General features: G+C 46.2%; 1 protein-coding gene across 2 annotated transcripts; it reads right to left on the reverse strand.

Annotated features, from left to right (window-relative positions):
- Window positions 1-1,288: 1,288 nt before the first annotated feature.
- On the reverse strand, window positions 1,289-20,281 carry IRF4 (interferon regulatory factor 4). 2 transcript variants are annotated; one of them, XM_058555406.1, is made up of 9 exons: window positions 20,241-20,281; window positions 18,598-18,877; window positions 17,031-17,217; window positions 16,117-16,205; window positions 15,268-15,409; window positions 12,989-13,096; window positions 10,191-10,544; window positions 7,105-7,217; window positions 1,289-5,131 (listed from the first exon to the last, which is right to left on the reverse strand). In XM_058555406.1, exons 2-9 carry the CDS (start codon window positions 18,814-18,816, stop codon window positions 4,988-4,990), a joined length of 1,356 nt encoding a protein of 451 aa, XP_058411389.1. In that variant the 5' UTR covers window positions 18,817-18,877; window positions 20,241-20,281; the 3' UTR covers window positions 1,289-4,987. The 2 variants fall into 2 exon arrangements, with proteins under 2 accessions (XP_058411389.1, XP_058411388.1); XM_058555405.1 differs by having other exon boundaries at window positions 15,268-15,412.
- Between the last annotated feature and the right edge of the window lie 6,694 nt (window positions 20,282-26,975).

The raw sequence follows: 26,975 nt of genomic DNA on the forward strand, positions 1-26,975 counted from the left end.
CAAGGCCCCTGCCTGCCTTTGAGGAAGTCTCTAAGGACAGCCACCTGCCAACATGTTGTCAGCCTGGAGGAATGGGGTCACTGGAAGGAGCACCTGGTTTTCCAGGACCAATAACCCCTACAATTCATGACTCGCCACTGCTTCAGAAGGTATCTATCTACCTGCCTGGGTTAATTTAAGTACAGCCTGTCCTGGAAAAAACGAGATATTATGTCCCCTGGAGTTTCTCTCCAGAGAGATGATGTGGAATCTGATGATGTGTTTCCGGCATAGATAAGCATGGCCAGTGCACTTTTATGAGAGCATGTATTTGTCAGGGGAATACGTGCTTTAAGGAAACTGAATCCAACACAGTCAAACTTGCACTGTGTGTAAAGAAAGGTTTATAAACATTGGTACCTGAAGGAGGTGTAAAATTACTTAAGATCAAGTTCAAGATCCCTTTGAAACTCATTTAGATATAAAGAGTTGATATATTATTTGAAAAAAACTTGCTTATGTACAGTGACTCAAGTCCATCCACACTTGCTGAGCAGATAGAGCCCCCTAAACAGTATGATAGTTTATTGTCCATTATTTCTCTTTGGTTACCATTTAGCAAATACAAAATCATTCTAATCTAATATTCTGGGGCTCCTACATGCAAATGACAAACATTTCTGACAGCTCCATGCAATCTTTGGCTGCAAGGATTTTAACACAACAGGCTGCAGCTGGCCTATGTCAGAAGCTAGACTAGTACTGGAGCACAGCTGACAGGGTGGAAGGAGCCAGGTTACCTAAAAAAGAGAGTAACACAAAGGCTGAGAAAGGAGTACCCCTCGTCTGGCTGCAGAGATGAGTCCACAGCAGACAGAGGGACACCAAGGGCCACAGGGGATTCCAGTTCACGCTGTGCTTTTTTTCCACACACAGTTTTGTACTGTGTTTCACATTCAGCATGCTGGTTAACCTACATCCTCCCCCCTTAACAACAACAACAAAACCAAAGGAGCGGTGAATATAAAAGGAAACATTCATGATAGTTTCCCCAGGTCGACCAGACCTTCTAACACACCCGTTGGGGGGACTGCCTGATGCCCAGATAAGTTTTGCAGTCATTTTTGTTTTAAACAAGCTGAACTCTTTGAGATCTGATTTTAGGGACGCACACGAGAACCAGGAAGGAAGCTGGCTGCCAAAGCAGCCTTGCTGAGAGAACGCAACAGAAGGAGGAAGTATTCAAAAGCTACCAAGATGAGCGTTTAATAACACACACAGTCCATTACTTTTTAAAAAAAGTCTTTATTTATCAACTACCTAAAACACCAGATTATCACAAATATCAATCTGCTTTGAAGAGCAATTTACACCAAAATTCATGACACAATTATGTACAGCTATTGTCCATGGAATGGTCAACCTGGTTCTCCAGACACCCTTGCCTGGGAGGCTCGGTAACAAGATGGAACCAGCAGTGTTTGACTGAAGTCAAGGGAGTGACCTGGTCCTATCCACCTATATATATATATAAAATGGGGGTGCAGGGGAGTGAACCCCACTACCTATCAGATCCCTTCCATCTCAAGACTCTAAAGCAAAACATGAGTTTATATTGAAGGAGGATTAGCCTGTTGGCTTTCCTTTTCTCTTCCACATCTCCTCTCTCTTCTCCTCCACTTCAGCTGTACTTCATATACAGGCTTTCCTAAAAGCAGTGAAAATAAATACCAGGAAATCTGACCTCACTGCATTCATGTGACAAGCTATTCAACAACAGTTAACAACGATGGATGAGATCCACCTACATTGGCATGGGTCAGTCTCAAAGATGGGGCTGTGGAAAAGCAAGTTGCAGAACAATACATATGGCAAGACAGCCCTGACGCAACATTTAAATAGCCGCAAGTCAGCTACAAACTATTTAGGGAGCTACATAATAAAAATAGAGACCTTAAGGAAGCTCACCACTTCAGAAAAACATTCACCTGTGGAGAAACGGGAGAAATGTGATCAAAGAGGAAGGAAAGGGGGTTTGAACTGTGTCTGGATTTTTACTAAGAAAATAACTTGATGCAAAAAAAAAAAAAATCAAGTGCCCTTCACTGGTGCAGCCAGTGCAGGAGCGAGTCTTCTCTGGGATATGGGATGCGGGAGGTGTGCCCACCCACTGCTCAGCCTCTCAGACAGAAGCCACGTCAGACCCGCATCAAGACTCCCAGAGCTGTTCCAAGTCTGGAGTTTACACGCAGCGCAGGAAAGAAAGCCTTGTTCATGCCTTAGCCCAGCGTGTGCCTTTCCCTAAACACAGACCTGGACGTACCTGTGCAGGGGTGATAACCACACTGCTGAGCTGCTCATTCCCTGGAGATTTTACATCTTCTCTCCCAATGGAGCAGCCTCTTTCTAGCTCAAACATAATAGTCTTACTGGGTTCTCTATGTTCCATTTTGTCCAGGGCTGAGGGGGTTCCAAAGGTTTGGGTTTTAAATGAGTTGGTAACCCTGGTTCCCCAGAGTGTTCCAGAAGACTCTGATTACTGCCCATGGTTTCACTAAATCCCCCAAACAAGAAATGAGCCAGGAACACACACCTGTGAGACATACATTCTTTTCCCTACAGTCCAAAGCTCTTTAGCCTAACAAGTGCAACCAGAACAAGTGCCCCTGAGAAGAAACAAAGTCTAGTCTGTTAATGCCACGTTATCAAGTCAAGAAACGAGGCAGCCATTCCTTCTCAAAGTCCTGAAACAGCTGTCAGGATTCTTCACCCTGATCTCTTCAGCATTAGTTCACTCACTAGTGCACACTCTGGACCCCTTACAATTAAAAGAATTCAATGTAGCTAAGTGTAAAGATGAGAAAGGGGGAAGTGGTCTAAGCCAAGAGGATTTACCAGAAAATGTAACTCCAGTGTTAAAGCAGCTTAATATTAAAAAAAAAAAAAAAAAAAAAAGAAAAGAAAAGAAAGAAAACAAAAGAACTCACAACAGCAATTTAAATCAAGCCTCTGCTTGGAGAATTAAGACGACACAACAGCCTTGGACAGACCCCAGAGACCTCTCTGAAGAGCTGCGGGTGAGAGAGACTTCAGTGAAGAGGCCGCAGGTGGGGCCATGTCATAGCGGCTCCTGATGTCGTGTTCATGTCCCACTTAGGATAATATACCCCAAAATACTTCGCATCTATAAGATGTATAAGTTATGGCTGTTCACAAAATACAATCTGCTGTCCAAACGTATTCATTCTGAGTGGCTAATGGAATAACTGACTCCACTGCAGTGGAATTCTACAAGACATCGCTAAAAAGAATGAGGTAAACCCGCATTGTCAGGTTAAAATAGCACTGCGTAAAAGTGGGTGCAGTGCGATCTGAGGAGTTTTTTTTTAAGTTTATGTATATTTATAGAAAAGTGAAAAGTGTTGAGAGAATCAGTCAAACTTCTTGTGGACGCCTCAAGGGAGGAGGATTTGGGCTGGAAAAAGAAGGATGTGCTTTATTTTTTGCCTTTCTATACTGTTTACACTTTCTGTAGTTAATATGTATTATTTTACCATTAAACACTCTTTTTAAAAACAAACAAAAAAAAGAAATGACATTCCAATGCCTCATTGCTTACTAAGCTGGATAAAAGCTGTCATCTCTCTAATGTAAGCGATACAGTTTGTTGAGTGAATTAAAAAATATAGGTTAGAATAAGAGTGGCATATATTTGAGAACTATCAAGTATTTTGCTGAGCCTGAAAGTAATAGCAATTATTTCGTCATATTACAAAAATATCGGATGCCAGCATTACAGTCTAAACATCCGTACTTTTCCAAACAAACTAGAGGTAAGTGATCAGGCTTACTTAAGCAAGTGGAGATCTTATCAAGTCTATAAAAAGAAGTATTTGGAAAAAAGCCCAGTAATTTTAAGGCCCTATCAAACCATTATTGGCATGAAGAAGCATATAATATACAAAATAAGCAAAAACAGCCCACTGAGTCTGCAGTTATGCAATCTGTGAAATCCTGTCATCATCTTTCCTAGCAGAGTTCACTCATTTGAAAAGCACTGGCCCCTCCTCTTTAGTGTTGTCATGGATAACTAACTGACAGCCAACAAAACAAACAGGATAAGAGGGGAAATGTCGCTGAGTTTCAAAAAGATATCTTTAGTACTTGGTTTGTTGATCTGTGTTCTTTTCTTCTTCTTTAAGAAAAAAGTTTTAGCAATTTCTATAGAATGAGAAACAAAAGGACAAACAAAAATATCTTAACCAGTCATTACTAGATTGTAGGTCCAACACAAATGTACATTCAAGCGTGGCCCTAATGCTCTTTGGCTCAAGAAAATAGCAATGGAGTCTACAGCTGGCTTTTAGGGGCACCCAAGAAGAGAGAGCAAATGGGAGGCAGGGTGAGGCAGGGCAGGGGTGCCCACCCTGGGAGAAGACCCAGACCCGGAGGGGTGATGAGCCACCTCAAAGCCGGATGCACTGTGGCCCAACCTCAGTCAAAGATTCTGTTTCCTTCTATCAGCAAGCATTTTCTACAAAAGCAACATCTCCTACATGTATTAATATGTTTCTTTTGTGGGCAGAGGAGCCTCAAATTTAGACTTTACTTCCCTGAGAAATAGCACACTTAAGTGCTTTCATCATTCTAGTTAGTGGTCAATACCAAAACATGAGTTTTCTCAGTCTTCAAGCAAAAAATAATCCACATCAAATTAAAGATAGCATTTAAGTAAATGTAAACACATCCTTTGGTAAATTTTCACAGTTATCATCAATGACGGCAGTCTATAAGAAGACCCTAAAGACCATCCTTCCTTTGGGGATAAGCTCATCTGTCAATTATATGGAGCTGATATTTGAGACACATTCTTGCTGAGAGTCTCCTCAAGCGTTGAGCTGAAGCCCCAATTTTCAAGTTCCTCAGAAGAAAAAGAGGGGGTTCAACCAGCTGTTCTCGTCCGAGTCAGATATTTACAATGAAATGAAATCACTTGTCTTGATGCTTTTCATTCTTGAATGGAGGAGTGGCGAATCGATCTGTGATAATCCTCCGGACTGCTAATGAGTTCAGGTAAATCATAGCCCCTTAGGAAATGTCCACTGTTTTGTTGAGCAAAATAATACAGTTGTCTGGCTAGTAGAGGTTCAACCTTCAATAAGAGATTTAGAAAAGACATTACCAAGATACTCTTTAACGTCCTGCAGTTGGCTCATCATTCAATAACTCTCAATATCTAAGGGTACAGCAAAGTGAAGTCCAAGATTAGGTGCTGTAACACATCAAAACATCTCATATTTGGAGCCTTCTGAAGAACTAATTTTTGTCAGTCCTTACATATACCAACCTATATACAGAATCTACTTAAGTCTGGGTTTCAATTGAAGTTAAAGAAGATACTTTTAAATCAACTGCCCCTTGAAATTTACATTTAAATAAGACTGAAGCAAATCAGGTAGAACAACCAAATTAAAAGGAAGTTTGAGGTAATATTAGACCAACGAATTTATTTCTCCACAACTGCAGTGTCACAGGGATGAGGGGCTCATCCCAAATGATGTATGATTCCTGGATGACCTAGATAATTTGTGAATTACTGAACCTCAGATAAAAGACAAAGAAAGAAGCAAAATTAAACAACAAAACTGCTATTGTGGGAAGAGAGGAGTTAACTGATCTCAAATTCATCTAGTTTGGTTATTAGTGTGGATCACACTAACCAAAAAAATATTCAACTTTCAACTTTTCCTGAATTTACATCATCTAAGAAAACCGAATGCTCTCAATCGTGTTATTAAGTTGCACCTTTACGTTATTTGATATATAACAGCTTAAGCTCAACTCATATGAAGTACCTGAAATAAATTAAATCCATAAGAAAGAGGAGTAGGAACTCCTGGGTGTACACATACACGTCCATTTCCTTTCCCGCACCACACAGCGTGAGGCCAGGGTCGTTGCCTGGGGAACATGGCCCTGCCTGACCCTGAGGAGAGCCAGCACATGTAAAACCCCCATAAAGTGAGACTGATGCAGGAGTTTATCATCAACTTCTGAAATGCTACTTATCAATGACTAATTTATTTAGTCATTTAACAGTTGTTAACAAGATATCAATTACTATACCAATAATTATATCAACTGCTGGGGAGAATTCATGAGAAAACTTTCAAGGCTTTGGGACTATATTTTTGTTTGTTTGTTGGTCAGTTTTCGATTTTAATCAAGAAGGGGAGATTGTGTGTTCAAGATTAAATAGTGTTTGACTTCAGTTTTCAATAAGAAACGTTATTAGAGCTAAAATCTGACCTGAATTTTGATATTATTGGACATAATTTTTTACCTGCTCAATATCTGGGCCTATTAATAACTCTTGAAGGTAGATAGCAACGTAAAGTTTTCCAATTCAAAAATCTTACATGTTCAAAATTCTGTTTTCCGTAGCAAATTAATGCTAAATGCTATCTATACAGACTTTTTTCTTTTCTTTTTTATGAAAAAGATGTTTACTTGCCACAGTAAATGTCTATCTTAAACTTTGCTGGAGAACATTGTGACGGCCTGATCTCCTTGAAGTCCTTGAAAGATTCAGCCTCTTCCAAATAACACGTGGCCCCTGGTCCTCAATAATTACATAGTTTCTAAAAATCCAGAAATGAAAGAGGGTTTGGGAACCTCTTGGAGGGGACCTACAAAATACACAAGTCGTGGACAGCTTCCCATTTGGGAAAAGCTTCTCCATCAAGTGAAGATCAGCTAGACAGCAATTTAAAAGCAATATTAAATGTGGAGAATTTTAAAGGGCAACTTTTAGCATCAATCCTTTAAAATCTCTATGAAATAGGAATATGACAGTTTGTTTGAAAAATAAAAAAAAGGTGGGACAAATGAGGCCCAGAGTTGGAGGTCACCTCCCCGTTTGTGATGAGTAGATCTCTAGGGCTGGGGATAGTGTGTGGGTCTCTGAGCTGCACTCCCGGCACATTTCCCTGGACCACGCTTCCGCCATCATTGTTTTCCCAGGTCACTTGACAGTTACTTTTCCTCTGAGAGCTGTCTAAACGGGCCCCTGCCCTTGATGAAGAATAAGGAAACTCAACCGTTTGAATGTGACTGAATACTCACGTGAGCAGTGATGAGCTTCCTTTGCCTCTGAGGATCTGGAAACTCTTCTCCGAAGCACAGAGTTACTTGGAATCTTGGCAGGGTACGGCCATGGTGAGCAAATGCTTGCAGCTCTGGAGAAACCCCACAAGAAAAAAAAAACATGCTCAGAAAAGCAGGAAGCAAAGGCTCACTGTCGATTCAGAAGACTGGACCAGGCACGGGCACTCTTTATTTCTCTAAGTGGGGTTCTTAACTTTCAGACCCAGATACAAACTGGCACGTACATGTTCATACACGTGCTTTTCCCAAGAGGTCTCCCATTTCACTTGATTCTTTAAGGGAATATGACCTACAGATTAAGAACCTTGTTTTGTAGCATTGGACCCATGCAGATGCAAAAGGTAGCAGAAAAGAGAGAAGGAGGGAGAAAAAGGAAAAGAAATGTAGCCATGTGGAGGCAAAAGAATAACTTATACCAAGGAGAAATTTCCATTAAAAAAAATCAGAATTTTCTGACTTGTCCTAGGATTATTTCAAAACGTCATCCATCTCAAAACTGCTGAGCCCTCATCACCCAGTGTCTGCGCTACCCAGTATCTCTGTGTGACTCAGGCATCACAGAAAAGGTTTTATTGAGACTGAGAGACTGAGCGCCGGTTACGAGCAGCTGCGTCCCACTGGCACTAGGCCCAAACTGACTTTGAGCTGACTTCTCCCCCGTCTCCTGGGACAGACGCTGACTTGAGATGAGAAGGGTGGAGATGAAGCACTAGGGGGCCCCACTTTTGTGGATGTGTTTTATCTTGAAACCACCACTCTTACCCCAAGGATGCAAAACCAATAGGAGCACTGTTGGAAAGACACCTCTTCAGCCCCTGATGTTGACCCACATCCCCTCACTCATACTCAAGATGACTCTCATGCCTCTAGCTGCTCCTATTCTTTCCGCTCGAGTCAAATGTCATGTCCACAAAAGAAATGTGCTTACACAGTCGCTGCTACAACTTCTGCAGAACAGCATGCGGAGGCATCTTTATCAGATATGCACCCTCAGGCTCTGCCTTCAGGGGCTGTCCCTAGGAGTCTGCAAATCCTGAATGGGTAGATATCAAAGATTTCCACTGTTCTCTTCAACTGAAGAAAAGTTTCTAGCTAACCCACTGGACTATTTGACTTCCTGCTTTTTTTTTTCTTCCAGAATTCAAATCAAACCTAACCGACTTAGTCAGAACGTGTAGAGGCGTTCACACTGCCGAGGTCTGAGATACACCTACACAAGCTAATCAGAGTGGCGAGTTGGCACAATTCTCTGAAAAAGTCATGCCTCAAATGCTTGATAACATGAGAATCTTCTGTGGGAATCCTTGATTATGCAGAAGCTGTTCTACACAGCTGCATTTTTTAAGTTCACAGGTTCCTCCTTGAACCTCAAGATAAGAGGTTGCAGTGGGCAAAAAGCACAGCCCTCAGTCACAGAGGAAGGAAAAAAAACAAAAGAAGTCTTGCTCACAGATAAATATTAAACTGTAGTCAGGTGAATTGGCAGCCGGAGGATGCTCACAGCGGCGCAATGTGCCTGCCCACTTCTTGCTTGTACCCACCTCTGAGTGCACTCTGCCTCTCAGTGTAGCTCACAGCCCAGTGTTGTCAGGAGGAGCCCACCTTCCTACAGCATACATGGTGGGAGAAACTCAGATGAGCAAGCGCCATTTCCCCGGGATGCCTTAATGAAAGCCCTAGCCCTGTGGTATCTTCTGAATCCAAAGAGACCAAGATCCACAATCTCTAAGGAGATCCAAACCCAGTGGGCTCTTTCAGACCCCACTGCAGACATGGGAGGTGCAGACAGGGCACCCCTCAGCGGCCTTCACTCTTCCTCGGGCCCTGCCATGATGGCCACGTTGGACCCCAGCACAGACAGAACAGGTCTCCGTGCAGGCTGGAGGCACTTCTGCAGCTCAGAGTGAGGGTGGGGCGCTCAGACCCACATGCCTTCCTCACTGTGGTGTGGCCTCGGGGACCCAGAGACTCAGTTCTCCCTCTTCCTCTTGTCACACTTCCATGAGAAGGTTAGTCATCTAGAGACATATTTGTTTTGGGGCACCAAAAGAGAATTTGGATGAGTCTAAGCAAATTTGGGCAACTTAAACCCAAAAGACTGAGCAAATGTCAACGGTGCCAGAGCACATAGATGCCTCATATTTTATTTTTAAATGAATTGAATCAAGAAGCATGTTCAAGGAAAGGAGAGGCACACGAAAAGTCAAAGATACATGGTGTTTCTGCCGGAGGCACTTACAAGAGAGGAGGATAAAGAAACAGCAGAGGAAGAATTGGCAGTTAGCGAGCAGGCAGAACAGCTTTCTCCCTTCAAAAGAGGCATCCTCAATATAGACAGCTAAATGAACAGTCTGCATGAAGCTCCAACAACAACAGGGCCAGTGGTTTCACAAAAGCCTGCCCAGGCCTAATTGAACGGTCATGAAATCAAAACTAGGAAAACAAAACTCACTGGTTCTGGAAAATATGATTAGAAACATGCATATCATAGACATCACTCAAAGCCTTCTCATAATCCCCCTTCTGCAAAATCAGTTCAGTACACTCTATCCTTGGTCCCACCTGCTGTAGGGCACCCACATAAGGATGACACATCTCATAACCAAGACGTTAACAATATACTTCTAACCTCTACGATTTTCTTAGGAACCTTAAAAGAGCCGAAACATCAGCAGATATGCTTGCTGAGATCATACTTTCAATAAAATGAAACCTTATTAGTAGGTGACTATTCGTTGAATACCAGAATTTCAAGACACCAGCCTGAACCACAGTCCCCTGAGCAATCTCTCTCCTCTTCACACCCTTCCGCTGATGGGGAGGAGTAGGTGGTAGAGGCAGAGGAGAGAGGTGAACCAAACAGGAAACTATTCTGGGATCAGGCCCAGTGGGCTCAGGAGTTAACAGGAGGAAGACCTCTGCCCAAGGTGAGAAACCTGCTGTTTTTGACCGTTGTGGCCGGCACTCCATCACCACCTCCATTCTCTCTCTCTAAGGCTCACAGGTATGGGGACTCCATTCTAACAGATAATTAGGTGCATTACCTGATAAAAACTGCTGTGTGTCAAAGAGCTTGCAGGTCTGGTCTCTCTCCAGTTTGTTGGGCCGGTCGCTGCACAGCGCCAGGGGCCCGTCCCAGTAGATCCTGCTCTGGCACAGTCTTTTGGCATAAAGCCCGTCGGGGGCCATCCAGAGGACCACCCCCCTTTCCAGGTGGCTCAGCAGTTTCTCAATGTTTTTCCTCTGGCCATTGTCCTCCGGGTAGGGGAAGAGGACCTGGTCCAGGTTACTGGCGTCATAGGTGTGCCCATGGGAGATCCGACAGCCTTCGGGGCTGGACGTGGTCAGCTCTTTCACCAGGATTTCCCGGTAGTACAAGCAGATGTGCAGCCGGCAGTCTGCAAACACAGAGCTTTCGGAGTCAGCGCTAAGGGACCAAGGAGCATTGGCTACCCACCAAGACACCAAACTACTCGACCAGAACAAAGTGTATTGGGTGGAACACTGGTGTCCCAAGATTCTCTATAAGAAGTGAAAAGTTCCAGGGTCAAGGAAGTCTAGGAAGTGCTGCATGCCCTTATCTCCCTCCTGGAGATTCACAGACAGTGAGAGATATTAGAGAATTCCTGCAAGAAAGAACTTAGCTCATGTTGTCTAACTCAGCATTGTCCAGATTGATGTGACCGTGGATTTTTTGGGGTGGGAGCATACCTTTCCGCAAAATATGTTTGACTTTTATTAGAGAACACCGCTGTTGAAAACCTCCTACGTCATTTGTTTTTGGTGATGATGATAGTGGTGATGACCACATTTGTGTCTAAAATACTAAGTCATGAACCACCGAAGGAAAATTCATCTTTAAGCATGGCCATCTATTTTCATTTTATAGAAAGTAAACCCTAAGTTTAATTTCTACTAGCAAAAAAAATATAATAGTGTTTCAGAAAAAAAGCAAATATGTCCACACATCTGAAAGTACCCTAAAATATCAATATGATGCCATTTAGGTAAAAAAAAAATAATTCTATACATGCATGAGCACACTGAAGTCGCAGGAAGGCTAAGTAGTAAGGTCTTAACAGTGATGATCTCTGCTTGGTGAGAATGTGATGTTTTTATTTTCCATTTTTGCTTTTCTTATTTTTAAATTAGTTTTCTACACTGCAAATGTACTATTAGTATAATAAATTTATTCATGTGCAAAGAAAGGAATCAATGAGAAAAATGTTCTAAGAGTAAATTCTGCCGAAACCCCACTAGGCTTTGTGTTTAAGGTTGAAAATAACTCTAAAACTATGCTTTCTAAAGCATTAAACAAGACGAATTCATTTATGAAATTTTGCTGATTTCAGAAGCCTCTTTAAAATATGACCCATGACTGAACGGTCCCAGCTAGGTTTGCAAAGGCCCCTGAACTGAAATCAACAGGGCTTCACGGACAGGCAGGAGCTCCCCATCGGCACCTGCATGGGATTTAAAAATGAACGGGAATTGCAGTTCTCTAATAAATGCACTCAAGGTTGGTAATTTATCTGTATTATGCATACCAGAAAAAGAAACCCACAAAACCCTCTTATTCCTCAGTGGCAGGTTCTGAGACTTAAACAACCCACATCACTGTCTCAATTCTCCACTTCAATTTCTGCCGCTGTGAACGCGCTGGCAGAGAGGAGCTCAGGCGCGCACCCCGACGAGAGTGGGTGTTGGCCATTTGAGGTGACTTGCAGGGCAGGTTTCATTTCATTTAATGTCATCAGAAATCACGAGGTCACAGTGATATAAATAGCTGTTTATTTCCTACTCTTCAGGCACCCACACAGTCTTAGGTGCTCAAGAAAAGGGTTTGAAAGTTTCTAAAAACAAACACAAGCCTTCCTGCTCAGAAATATCTCCTACCCTCCACCATTTGGGAGCACCTAGGAAGACAAATAGCCTCATTTGGAACTTCGGAACTGAAAACAACTAAGTGGTAAAACTCCAGCTCCCCTGGGATCGAGAAAGGTACCCATAACTCTCATCTCCCTGAAACCTTGAGGATTTAGTTCATATTTCTGTCACTGATTTTTAAAGAGGCCAGGGGCAAAGTAAACATTCTGAAGCTTAAGCTATTCATTTTTAAAATAAATACAAATCTCATTTTAAAACAATCCAAAAGATTATCTAAAAAATAAATATACACATGTACATATGCTTAGTAAACCTGAGGTGCCTTCTTTAAAGCAGGTGAGATCTCCGAGGTACAGGGATTCTTTTAGAAATGGAACTTTAAAAATCAGATCTAATCCATACCTATTTGCAAGCCATATCAAAGTTCAGAGGAAGACACAGTGCTTGCTCCTTTTAGGCATATGAATGTTGTGCAGAGAAAGGAGCCAGCACTAACGTCCCCAGGAAGCCCAGGAGGAAGACACATTTGCGGCTAACCCTGGAAGGATGATCAGCTTTTCAAAAGGAGAAGCCTCGTGCTTTTCTTCTCAGAAACTAAACTGCTCTGTGAAAAGGCTGGCTGAAAAGGGGCCCTTGGTAGATGAAACTGGAGCATTTGCATATTCTTGGAAATTCAGACAGATGCCAGTGGAGAACTTAAAATGACTCACTTCACCAGCGTTTAGAATTGGCATCAGAGTCATAAGCTGGCTTCTCAGTGCTCACTTTTCTAATGGTGTTCCTCATTCATACAGGTTGGGAGGCAGATATGCCCACACCCACTTCAGGCGCTAGCTGGAGGAAAGGGAGTGCCCACAGGCGTGCTCACCTATTGCCCCAGCAGATCCACCCAAAGGTGAGGGGAAGCCTGCCAGCGCGGCCTCCGTGGGTGCCTTTAGCGAGAACGCGCACTCACCTGACAGCGCCAGGGCCTCGGCAGACCTTATGCTTGGCTCTATGGGGATCCCGGGGGCCTGGGACTCAGGCGGGGCACAAGCATAAAAGGTTCCTGTCACCTGGCAACCTGCATTTGCAAATAAAAATCAGATGATGTCTAAACAGTTAGTCCGACCCATAAGGAGGCTGCCTCTCCCTGAGGTGTGGCCACTCGGGCCCTGGTGGCACCAACCCTGGGAGGGGAGGGCCACAGGCCTGCTGACCACCTACCGCCGGTACTCACAAGAGGCAAAGACACACTGAAGTCCAATTGGAAAAACCAAATGGAAGGAGGAAGGAGTCTTTCCACAGCTTTGGAAGGACACTCTGGAGCTGCCCCGCTGTAATTTTCTTTCATTTATTCATTCTTTTTTTTTTTTTTAAGGTTGGTTAACACTTCCATCACCTCACATAATTACTGTTGTGTGTGTGTATGTGTGTGTGTGGAGATCTACTTTTTTAGCAACTTTTAGTCCAGTAGGAGTACTGCTGACAACAGTCACCATGCTGTACATTAGATCCCCAGAATTGACCATCTTATAGTCGGAAGTTTGTACCCTTTGACCAGCATCCCCCACAGCTGGTAAACAGGGTGACTGAGGCTCAGACAGATGAAGCAGTTTACCCTTGCTCACACAGCAAGTGCACAGGAGAGCTGTGAGTTCAAGTCTAAGTGAGTTCTGGTGCCAAAGAGCCCAATTAAAATCTTACAAATTGTTTAGTACACGTTGATTTAGCTTGCTACTTCTGGGTTCAAGAGAAAACTGAACCAGTTCTCTTGGCAGCACAGCAGCTGTGTGGTGCACTAAACATTAAAAAAGAAATAATAACAGAATCTAATTTTGTTGGCACTTCATTTAATGTCACCTACCCCTCAAAATATGTCTACCTATTCCATCCTTTTGCACAGTTCTAAGCATTGTCTCTTTACTAAGGTTATTAGTTCAATAGAGCCTGATGCACTGGACACAGGTCTGAACACCAGTTTAGTGTTAGCTAATTCCTCCACTGTGATTTGGAAAACCAACTTCTGTTGCAAATCACTCTTGAAAGCTAATAAAACCGAATTCTGAGGTTTCTTTGTAAACATGCCACGCAATACAAATCTTAAGTAATGGTATACTTCTTCAATACCATAAGCCAAGAGTGGACTGAACATGACTAGAAAAAGGGGGATAGGCCACATTGTGAAGGAGTCAATATTCCTAGAACATACAAAAGGACCTGTGCTTTGACCTATCGCAGAATTTCTATTTAAATAACTAACTCAGAAGTCCTAAAAGCTTGTGTTTTGCTGTATTGACTACATCCTGTGAAATATTTTCTGCTCTTAGCTAACTAGCGCTTCTGCTGGGAGCTCTCACCTTGCGTCCGGGGCCTCCCGGGGCACGGGGCCACCTCTACTCCGGAGGGGGCAGCTCTTAGAGACCCACCCCCAGCACCAGGCACCCTGTGGAGACTTTCGATGTTTTTATCCTCATGTTTGTTCCCTCCCTTCTTACTATCACCTTTAATCCTAAGAACAACTACATAGGCACAGAGCCCAGTAATCTCCTGGTGTCCCTATAGAGGGAGGCTGTGGGCACAGCTGTAGCACACCCCCATTTTACAGATGTGTACACAGAAAGAGACCGGTGATTATATGGCCCTCAGTCAACACTGAAGCGACAATCCAGGAGGGCAGACTGCCAAAATTTACTACTTTTTGCCCAAGAGTAAAAATAAAGCTTAAGATTATTGAAGGAGGATGAAAAATGTTAACCTATTAAACAGATAATTTAAAAAATATAGCCAACCACTTTGACATCTGACTTCCCCTGTCTTAAGCGGAAGGCTGGGCTTTGGGGTCAGGAGATCTGACATTGAACCCCAGCTCCGCACTCTCACTGGGTAACTGTGGGCACATTACTTACATTCTATGAGCTTGCCTCTAAAAAACTGCGGCAGTTTTTAGCTGCCTGGAATGATCTCCGCAATGTCTGAATAAGATCCCACATAAGGCAGTTTCAAACACAGGTCCCAGCACACAATAAGCCAGCCATCGTCAGTAAACCTTGGCGTCCTTCCTCTGAGGACCTTACCATCCTGCATGAGAGAGAACACTCTCCCTCACTGCACAGGAGGTCTTTCCTAGCAGCTCTGAGAAGGAGAAAGAGCCGTGTACTGCCCAGAAGGACAGCTCAGGAGAGACCAGGGCCCTTTGCTTTGCTCTGCTGGGTCAGTGGCAGCCATGGGAGCCAGCCCCAGTGCACTCCTTACCATTTTCACAAGCTGGGCCTTGCCAGTGGTGGCTTCGGGGTCCAAACGTCACAGGACATTGATACGGGATTTCCGGGTGTGGCTGATCAGGGACGTACTCCCTCCAGCTTCGGTCGTGGGGGGGCATCATGTAGTTATGAACCTGCTAAAGGAACACGAGGGAGGAGCTGAGATGCAAAGCAACCAGCTCAGCAAAGAACAGCTGTTGGCACTGGGAAAGGGGCACAGATTCTTTTATATCCTCCCCAACTCCTCAGGGAATCTCTTATTTGGCTGGCAGCCAAATCATTTTATCACCAGGAAAGACTTTGGAGTGAATCCCTCATCACACTAGGTGGAGATGAGCCACAGGGAGTCAAGGCGCACAGTGAAGCAGTGTTGTAAGGCTGTGATCACACCGAGCTGCATCATGTGGTTGGAGCCAGCGCAAAGCACTGCAGGGCATGTGCCTTCTCCACTCACCAAAGGGAACAGACCAGAGCGCTGGCACCCTCAGGAGAGTGTGAGGGGTCAGCTGCCCTGTGGTTTCACATGATAAAACCACTACTTCCAAAATCTTCACCTTCCACAAAAGGTCTGTTTTCCAGCAGATTTCAGAACCAGTCATAGAAGTTGATACCGACAGGCAGGCCCCCGTGCCCCCCTCAGAACCAACACTGATTGCAACTCCAGGGGAAAGTGAGGCATCCATTCAATGACCAGGGCTTTGCTTTGGTTGTCGGACTAGTAGCAACAACAAAGCTCTGTGGCCTCTGCGCATTTCTCCTGCTGTGTGGGCCTAGCCAGCTCACGTGGCCTCACAGAGATCCAGCCTGCCTTCTGGAAGCCGTGTCTGAGCCCTCCGCCTACCTGAGCTGGGAGTGAGGGGTAAGGAGCCGTCATGGTGTAGGGGTGGCTCATAGTCATCTGGGGGTCCTCCAGTGTGAGCTGCTTTGCTCCTGTGTATTTGGGTGAAAGGGAAATGGCACAGTGTGAAAAAAGGACCTAACATAACCAAAGCTCAGATCTTAGAAAAACACCTGAGGGTTTAATTCTCACAAGGCATAACACAGTGTTGACGAGGCATTTTTCAGCAATTACCCTGGGCAATTATTTGTTCTGGCCGTTAAACTGATTTCTACAAGGTCTGACTTACATAGGACTGGTAGAGAAATCAATGCAATGCTGTGGTGGATACACCTTGCGACATAAAGGGCCCCACCAGCAAGATGTTCCCAAAGTGAGGTCACCTGGATGGTTTGTTTAAAATGCAGATTCCTGGGCTCCACTCTGACACACTGGTCAGAATCTTGGAAAGCGGGAATCTGAACTTTAATAAGCACCCCAGCTGATCACAGTACACTCTAAAAGTTGACATTTTATTACTATAAATAGCAACAATATATGGATGTATCGACGCTTCTCTTCTACAAAATGGTTAATCATGAAAGACTGATAGGTAAGTAAAGCTTCGAACAAGCTTTCCGTCTTTTGTTTGGAAATTTGGCCCACATCTTGATAGAACTGTGTGGAAACACACAGACGTGCACACGCAGGCGCACCCAGTTAGAGACTTGAAGCCCGACAAACCACCCCGCACTAATGCCACAAGAATGTCAGTTGCGGCCCAGAGAACTTGGGCTACGGCCTGCCGGGCTTGGCCCTGGGCCAGGAGGCAGGCAGCCTGTAAGACCAAAACAGGAAAAGTGGCCTTCGGAATGAAATCAAGGCCTTACAAGTGTCAGGCTGCCCATATTCTGGGACCCAAATCCAAGAAGGCCCACCTTTTTTGGCTCCCTCGGGAACAATCCTGTATACTTTATAGGGGTCTGAGATGTCCAACTGGCTCCTCTCAACCAGTTCCTCAAAGTCATTGCTCTTGTTCAAAGCACATCGTAAACGTGTCTTCCAGGTCGGGGGATCCGGCTTATCAATGCCTTCTCGGAACTTTCCTTTAAACAGCGCCCAAGCCTGGTGGGAAAGAAGAGGCAAAATAGTTAAAATACAGATCTTTTAAAAAAGAATCTAGGAATTGCATTTCTAAAGGAAAGAATGGTGCTTAGGTGCTTCAGATTTACACTGTTGCTCAAAATGTGAGACAAAGAGACCCCAGGTGTCCTCCAGGTAAAATACTTTCCACCCTGGACCCTATCATCGCTGAGCTGAAGGCAAGTGGTTTGAACATTCCCTCGGTATTTGTAAAAGACAGGTGAGATGTGGAGGACCGCTGGAAAGGCTACCCACCCAGTGTCTGAAGCAAGTTTGATTGGAACTAGGGACAGAGCTGTGGCTGAGCTGCTACTTGTAGAGCACATGTGGACAGTCAGACCATCTGAGGTCTCGTGAGGGCAAAGTCCCTGAGGAAGTCCCCGTCCCTGCTCTGCCCACAGGTGGTGGGGCTGGGCCCTGATGCACAGTTCAGTGGGTGCACTGCTCTAGGGAGAACCGTCATGAGAGGGACACACACACCGAGGGCAGGAGAGAAAGGTCCAGAGAGAGGACAGCGAGTAAGAAGAGAAAGAGAGAGAAATCCAAAGGGGGTGGGGAGGAGAGAGGGGAAGAGAGAGAGTGACAGAAAGAAAGAGAGAAACACACAGTAAGATGGAAAGACCCAGAAGGAAAGAGAGAGAGAGAGAGAAACTCAGAGAAAATTTTCCAGAAAGACTTGGAAAGAGGGAGTCAGACAGAGGGAGACAGAAAGAGGAGAAGCAGATGGAAGGACTCAGCTAGAAGGAGAGAGCACGTGCCAGAGATAGAGACAACCAAAGGAAAAATATCCAGAGAGAGAGAACAGGAGAGAAAAAACAGAAACAAATACAGACTAATGAGAGAGACAGAAAAACAGACACAGACTCGAGCACACTCCGGGTGCTCCCAGAAAGAGACAGACACACACACTGATCAAAGAGGCAAGGAGGGATCCAGAGGGACAGAAAAAGGCTCCGATGAGAACAGTAATGCACTATAACACCCAAGCCAGCGTCCTTGGACGCCGCTACCCGGGGTTAGCCTCCAGGCATTTCCCTGCCGCTGGAGCCGCCCGACTCCCTGGGTACTGCTCACATCACACACTCAGGATTGGGACCCGGTCCCCCCATTTGTGAAATCACTAGAGTAGTTGACACCTCTCTCCTTCTCCCGTGGCTTGGGCCGATCGCCACCTGATGCTCGCGGGCCCCTCGCCCTAAGGGGCACACACCGTCCCGCGCACCCCGTGTGGTCCCCTTCCCTCTGAGAACCGCCGGGCGCGCCGGCGCGGGCCGGCCTCGCCGCGGGGTGGGGGTTAGGGACCGTCCGGGCTCTCCGGGGCCCTCTCCCATCCCGACCGTGGGCTCCCCGCGGGCTTGTAACCTTGAAGAGGGCGGCGTCCTCCTCACGGTTGTAGTCCTGTTTGCCCGCGTGCTTCCAGGGGATGCGGAAGATGCTCTTCTCCTCGTTCTCCCACACCAGCCCTGGGTACTTGCCGCTGTCGATCTGGTCGATCAGCCACTGGCGGAGTTTCCCGTTGCCGCAGCTCACGGAGCTCATGCCGAACTCTCCGCCTCGGCCGCCGCCGCCCTCCAGGTTCATGCCCAGCGCGCCGACTGTCGCCCTCACGCGCTCAGGATCCGCCTCCGGCACTCGCTCTGAGCTGCAGGGGAGAGGAGGGCCGCCTTTCAGCCACTGCGGCACAGCGCTCGGGGCACCCTGTCCCAACCCCCTCTGGTAATGACCACGAGGTGCCGGAGTCTCCGAGGCAGCGAGGCGCGCGCGCTAAGAAGTCGGTGTTGCCAAAGGCCCTTAGGAGAAAGCACCTTCTCACTTGGCCCGGGCTCGTGCCCTTGGCGCGCACAGTCCTGACGCCTCCCGAGCGCGCCCTCCGTGGAGTCCATCCTTCTACCCCACCTTCTGAACTTTCCATTCTTGTTACGCACCCCACAGCCCAAGTGCTGCCCGGACACACAACTCTCGCCTTTGCGCACGCTCCCAAATCCAGCCGCCACCACTCTTGGCACTCCGTTTGCACGCTCACTCGTAGTTCCCGCTCCTCTTAGCCCAGTCCCAAGCCGACGCCAGTCCATTTCCCCCTTCACTGTCAGTTTCCACTCTCGCCCACTCCCCAATTCACACTCCCCTGATGGCCCCCGTGCGCCAAGGATCTCGCACGCGGGTTCGCCTGCGGTCGGGGCGTTCCAGGTGCGCGGCACTCAGCAACTCCTCCTCCGGCCTTCTAGAACCTCCCGCACCCGCACTCTTTGTTCCAAGAATATCCCTGAGCCCTCGCCAGATAGCAAGGATTAAGTGGGCCTTGGAAGCAACAAGCGATAGACACCTGGTCTTTGGTGAGGAGCGCTGCCAAGTAGCGGGAGATTCCGGGACGCCGAGCGTCAGCCGGACCCAGAGGCCCGCGAGGAAGAGCGGAGGCAGGGAGGGTGCCGGGGAGAGCGAGGGACCGCAGGGCGCAGCGCCCCGAGGAGCCCATATTTGGAGCTCCTTCTCCTCCTCCACCACTACTCGGGGGGCAACGCGCCGGAGGCCGCGGTGAGTTTGGGCCCCTTAAGAACGAGGAGCAAGAGAAGGAGCCTCGGATTGGAGCCTCGGGAGTAAGGGACTGTCCCCCGCGGGAAAGCCCGCCACCCCGTGTGGGTCCCTTCGACTGCCCCGCTTCGGCCACTCCTGGGGCTCTGACAGTCTCGTTATCCCGTCCCGCGCGTGGCCTCCCCCGGCCCGGGCTGGGCCGACTGCAGAGTGGTGGGGCCGCGGGAGCAGGGAGAGACGGCGGGAGTGCTCGGGCAGCGACCTGGGCGACCCTCCACCGAGCCCGCACAAAGGCCCCGGACCCAGAGCAGATAGGGGGAGTCGGGGATCCCTCAAGGGGCGTGCTCCCTCCCGGCTCCGAAGCTGGGGTCCCCTGCGCTGCCCTGGAGATGGACCCCGGGACCTCTGGTCTCGCGCCCCCGGTTCTCTGTCGTGCCACCCTCACATCTATGCTGCTGCCCGACCCCAGACCTTACCTCGCCCCGACTCGGAGCTGAGGGCAGCGGTGGGTCCTAAGTTCAAGCGGTGAAACTAAGATTCAGAGGTGGGAAAGAGGAACTTTATAGAGCTTAAAAGCCGCGCTGGGGGCGGAGCCTGCGGCGGGCGGGGCCGGTTGCGCCCGCGGGGCTGGGGGGCGGTGCGCCGCGAGAGGAGAACGAGGGCTCGGCGGGCGACTCCCAGGGCCCGGGCCAGAGGAACGGGGTCCGGGGGGGTTGCCGCCGCAGGCTGGGGGCTCCGGCGCCCTCGGCGACCCGCCTCGCGCCGCGCAGAGCGAACGCACCTCGAGTGGGGCTCGCGCGGCCTCGGGGACCCTCACTCTGGGCGGTTTCCTGCGAAGGACAAGGCGCGAAATGGGGACCTCGCCTCCGCGCCAGGACCTGCGGGAGGCCCGTCGACAACTAGTAACAGCTAAAGACAGCGACACGGTTAGGGCGGGAAGTGGGGGGCGTGTAGGAGCGGGAATCCGGTGCGAAGGGGACTTCGCTTGTGGAGCACGTAACCAAAGACGGAGGAATTGTCCACATCGAGGAACTGTGGGTGGGTGGGTCACACCCAGCGAGGGGTGACCCTCGCTGTCACCGAGAACCCTGCTCCTCCACGGTCTTTAGAGAACATCGTGCTCATTAAAAAGAAAAAAGGAAATGGCCCAGATCCCTTGAGCCATAAACTGTGGTTCAAATACTGTCCACATGTTCGAAATGCTTACACGCTCTTGCATCTATTAAACTGGTGAATTGAGGTGACTCAGATAGACAATGCATGACCCCCAAAGTTTCAATTATGGCAACATGAAAGAGTTGGGGGAGGGATCCCGAAGTATCCCAGCGCTTAATTGCTTCTGCACTTCAGTTCACTTTAACTGACATGGTTTTAACCTCAACCTGGTAGGAAGCAATCTGGGGTATAAATGTCCGCAACAGGAGTAACATCCAAACGGACCTGCAATTTTACTTAATTTTCTAGGATGCCCTTATTATCCAAACTAGCTCCCTGACCACTGCGCTTTCGCCGGAGCGTCTTGGATGCTCCGAGCATGTTTACGTACTTAGCGATTGCAGGTAAACCGTCAGATCAGCGGTTTCTATATGATTTTAGACCATCGCCACCGCAGGTCAACTTGCAACTTTTGAAAAGCTTTTGATTTCACTTATTTCTCAGTTTTTCTTTTAATCTTATATATTGGGTCAATGTCTCCTACCCAAAGAAAAAAATAGGGTTAGGCTGGAGCAAAACAGGCCGTGAGTGAGGCACAGACTAGAAATGCTTTTCCTACAACTAACGGACTTTCTCAGAAATTCACAGGATGCCATATTTTTATTCACCCAAGTAAGTTTTCCATTATCAGAGTCTGTGTAATAAACAACAGGGTTTTGTTCAAAGAAAATTCTGGTTACACCCTGTTTTTCTTCTCCTTTCACAGATTCATTCATTCCACAAACATTTTTTGCGCACCTGCTGCTTGTCTGGAATGGTTGTAGGCACTGGGATACTCAGTGAAGGAAGCAGAGATCATGCCTCCATGTTGCATTACATTTTAATCAGTGAATTACTTTTCCCCAAGGTGTTCACAAACAACAGACAGAAGGAGATTGCTAAAAACAAAAATGGCAAATGAGAGCTTTTAGCACTTTCGCACACGTGTTCTCTGCACCAGCTTTAGTTAGTTTCAACATTTTCCTCAGTCATCTCCTTTTAGAAGTTCAAAACAACACCGGCTGTATGAAACTTTCTGAGACTTTACAACATCTACCTTGTTTTAAAATGTGATTGCTAATCTTCAACGCCATCTTCTGGTTTATTCATTGTCATATTGATCTACTGGAAGTGATTTTTTTTTTTTATGATGAGGTGAATACAAAGAATAATATATTTTAATCACTAAAACTCTTGATGTCCTCATCACTCCTGGGGAAGGGGAGGGAGTGAGCAGGTAGGGGCTGCCAGTTGCTCACCAAAGACATCTTAGTCACAGTCGAAAGAAAAAGGACAAAAGTTTTTAAAGTTGACCTTCCCCCCACACACTTGAGAAATCAAAGTGTTCCTCAGTAAAAGATAGATAGTTATCTTCAAATGTCACAACTTGTTAAAAAGTGCAAACAAATAGGAAATCAGTAAATTGAATATCTACCTAAGACAAAGGCTGATCATGATATTCTGCAAGGAGGTTATTTCAGTGAATGGTCCAGATGTGGAAATGCCATTGTAGGTGGAGCCCAATCTGAACAGAGTGCTGCAATTTCCAATTCACATTTATTGTAAAGAGACTATAAGAAAAGCTGAATTTACCTAAATTCAATATTTTAAAAATCAGTCTTTTAAAATTTTACATTCACATGTAAGAAAATATTTTAGAAAAACCCATACTAGGCACAAAAAATAAATTACTGAAACCCTGTTTTGGATAAAAGTATTTTCTCACTAATTCATTCTTTGAAAGGGGAGAGTACTACAATTTGTTAAAAACAATGCAACTATATCCGTGAAAAAGGTTAAAGGGCAATCATTTTTAACTACCTGTAAAAAATCAGGAAAATACTAAAAATGTTATGATGTAGTTCATATGGGATAACTATCTCCTCTAATGCTCTTTGGCTATATGTGTGTGCAATGCTAATTATTATCATTGACCATGGTATCTTGTATGGCAGTACTATTATACTATTATTGTATTATTATATTATTTTATAAATAGTAATATATCTACGTAATAGAGTAATATACAATATACTATACTAGAGTAATATAGTAATATACTATAGTATGTACTATACTATACAATGTACTATAGTACTATATAATATTAGTACTATATATATTATATTATATATATTATATATATAATAAGTACTATAGTACATTGTATGGTATAGTACTAGTACAGTGATATATACTACATATTAGTAGTATCTTATAGTATTGTATTTAGTAGTATTATTGGATGGTATTATTGGTAATTAAATGCTCAAATACGACAGTCAGCTAGACCTGGTTGAAATCCGTGAGGTCTTGGGTGAACTATTTAACCAAAGTCTTACCTTCCCAGGTACAATGAAGGCAATGGCTTTCTTGCCTCCTCGTATGCTGTGATAACGAAATGATGCTTAGCACAATGCCTCACATGTTCCAAGTGTTCAACACATCGGGACTATTATCATTTATGTTTTGCTTCAACATTTAGGAAGACTATATCTCATTTGATCTCCCAACCCCATCTGCCTGGAGGCAGGGCAGGTGATATTCAGCCCCATTGTACAGATAAGGAAAGAGATTCAGAGATTCACTGAGGTCCGGATGGCTTGCCAAGGACACCTTCTGACGAACTGTTCTTTTTCCTTTCTACGGGTATTTGGCTGCCTGCTGCACTGATATTTCAGGATCAGCCTGCGAGTGCAGGCCTGTGGGTCTGGAGGTGGCGTCCTGACTCCAGTCTGGCACTCAGTGGGTAAGTCAGTGTGGGTAAGGTGCAGTCTTCTGACCTCGTTCTCCTGTCTGTGAAGTGGAGGTTGGCAGTAGGCAACCACTGAACCTTCTTCCAACCCTAAATCATTGTTTTCTTCTTTCTGCTCTAACTTAAACTATTATTGGCAGCCAGTGGCCTTGTTGGTTATGGTAAATTCAGAGTAAGAAAAGCGGCATTTTTTTAAAGCCACTGACCTAACCACTGATCTTCTCTTTGCTCTTCTTCTCAAAGCAATATTCACTTTGAGGAAATTGGAGGAAACAGTGCTGATTCTCAGCCAGTTTAATCCTCTGAAAAAATCTAACCTTCTATGCTACTAATACAGGGGAGGTTTTGGGATGGAATACTCTGGAAATGAGTATCGTTTATTATGAGTAAATGCTCTCACTGCACACCCAGTTTGAAGAAGTTGAGTTGAAGTTTCTTTGTAAAGTGATAGATTTTTGACAATACCAATATGGCACATAAAGCTGAATTTTTTCATGCAGAGCTGTATGTACTTTCCTAATTTAATTCACCAAGTGCTCTGAGTTTCTTCCATGAAAGAACTTTGCAGATCTGTAGCGTTAAGCATTCCGAGAACACAGGCTGTTCAGGACTAGTTAAACTCTTTTAGGCCACAGAGCTAATACACATGGCTTTTCCCCAGGCACAGAGTAGAATCCACTTTCAGGCTATGGGAAACTAGACTTGTCATTTTAATCAATTGTGTAATAAAAAGTCACGAAGTCAAAGACACTAAGGCAATGTTGTCTCTTTTCCCTTTGTTTATAAACAACTGTTCTGTTTATCTCCTCTTCTTGCCAGTATTCTAAGAAGTCTCCGAGGAACATTCTCTTTCTGGCTTATTATGTTCTCTACATACGTAGTGACGTGGCTTTTAACAAGGGACCACTTGATACTGCCAACTCCCTTCACCAAGCCAACAAAAATGCAAATGGTTTGCAATAACTTTGGGCAATTTTCTGAAAATTGAAGCAGTAGGTGAAAAGCAAATGGCTTTATCTGAATCCACCCATTTGTGCAGTTCAGAATGTTGGGGTGTTCTAATGTTCATCAGCTGTCATTTCAGCTGGACATTGTGAGACGACACACCATCACTTGTCACAGATGAAGTATTACTTCTGAGACCCGAGGATACCTTGGGTGGTGGAGTGCATTTTCAGGGAAGGGTAGACGATGCTCCAGAACAAGCCCCCGTGTCTCAGGGGCTGACAGCCACACAGGGCTGCTTCTTGTTTACATGAGCTATTTATTGCTTGTCATCACACTCTGAGAATCCAGGCCGACCAAGCAGCATCTATCTAGAACATTCCTGGTCACAGCGTGTAGAGAAAGGATACAGGGAGAACTCTGGGCTGGTTCTTTAAGCTTCGCATCACCATGACTCATATCCCCCTTTTGTGAGGTGAGAACTGCACTGAAGGAAGAGCAGCCTGGCAGTAGCGTGGGGAAGGTGGGGGGAAGAAAGGCCTGGAGCCCAGAGAAGACTCAGGCAAGAGGCAAGGAGCTGGGACGGGGCGGACAGAGAGGCGATCAGAGGAGGCAAGGAAGGGTCACAAGGGCTGGGTGGATGTGGGGTGAGGAGGCAGGAGGTGAAGATTACTGGGGAGTTTCCAGGCTGGGAGACTGGGCGATGGTGTGACCAAGAACTTAAATAGAGAAGTCTGGAGGAGGAACAGGTTTATGGGGACTAGATAGGGGGTGTTTGAGATGACATCCCAACATCCAGTGGGATGGGTCTTGATCTAGGTGGGTGCTGTGGCTCCTTTGGGCACGGTCCCTCTGCTCCTTTAGCGTTTGGAAACAGAATTGTCTCTTGATCATCTTTGAACCATGGCATCTAAAAGTGCTGAGCGGCTCCTAGCAATGAGCTCTAAAAATGAATATGTCTTTCCTCTAAGGGCATGCTTTTGGTGACAAAAATACAATGTGACCCCAGGCCTCCCCGAGCCTGTAACTGGGGGCCGCAGCAGACCCTGACATGAAGGTTAGTGGTGGGACATTTATTAGGGGGCGCTGTTGGCCGAATAACCATGGAGTCACAGGGAGGAAGCAGGATTGGAGGAAGAGAGCTGAGATGCAGCACCCTACCAGAAAGCCCCGGTCCACACTGCAGAGCTCTGGAGGAGGAGGAGCCTGCTCTGTCGGAGTTGGCGTGAAGCGAGAGGCCTTTAGTCTGTGGGCTAATGAGTCACAGTGCAGGCTGCCCCTGGAAGGAGGCATGAAGTGGGCAAGGTGGTTTTCTTTACCTGGAACAACCTCCTGAGAGGGCTGCCTGCTGAGAACCATCTTCCAGGAACAGCCCGAGAGCAGGGGAAGTGAATCTCTGCTCTCGAGTGGGGATCTGAGCAGCACCTGGCGGCATCTCCCTGAGGCTGCTTCTGGCTCTGCTTTGATCCACTTCATTTTATATGTCCTGGGAGCAGCTCCTCCAGGCTTCTAGTGGTTTCTCTTCCTGGAGTAGGGTTGTCAGGTTTAGCAAATAAAAATATAGAACTCCCAGTTAAATTTGAATTTCAGATAAACAATGAGTAATTTTTTTTAGTGTATGTTCCATGTGATACTTCAGATATACTAAGGAAACTATTCATTGTTTACCTGAAACTCAAATTTAACTAGACATCCTGTATTGTATCTCGCAACCTTGTCCTGGAGGAAACTTAGAAGAGGAAGGTTAGTGGGACAAATTACAGCCTGCCACTGTAGCTGGTTTTGGGGTCCCAGCTGAAATTTATCTATTGTGCTTCCTCCTCTATCCTTTCCAGATCGCTTCACTTTTACCAAGCAGCTCTGTTGGGCGAGTGGCTGGCTTGATGGAGAGCCCTAAACCTTCATTTCTAAGGGCTTTAACCCCTGGTCACCATGTTGTTAGTGGTCCAGGGGTGCTGCACCCCCACTTACTATTCGCCATCAAAACTGCACAATGGGGGGCCGGCCCTGTGGCCTAGTGGTTAAGTTCGGTGTGCTCCACTTTGGTGGCCTGGGTTCAGTTCCCGGACGCAGACCTACACCACTCATCAGCAGCCATGCTGTGGCAGGGACCCACATACAAAATAGAGGAAGATTGGCAACAGATGTTAACTTAGGGTGAATCTTTCCCAGAAAAAAAAATGCACAAGGGAGCATAAGAGGAGCCCAAATGGGTCACTTGAGTACAGCCCTATTGTATGACAGCAGCCCCCATCTCTGACAAGCAGGGTCAAGATGGTGACTTCTCACCTGCTGGCCCTGGCCCCAGGAGCCTCTC

Source organism: Diceros bicornis, chromosome 14 (genome assembly GCF_020826845.1).
Source record: "Diceros bicornis minor isolate mBicDic1 chromosome 14, mDicBic1.mat.cur, whole genome shotgun sequence".
Lineage (NCBI taxonomy): Eukaryota > Metazoa > Chordata > Mammalia > Perissodactyla > Rhinocerotidae > Diceros > Diceros bicornis.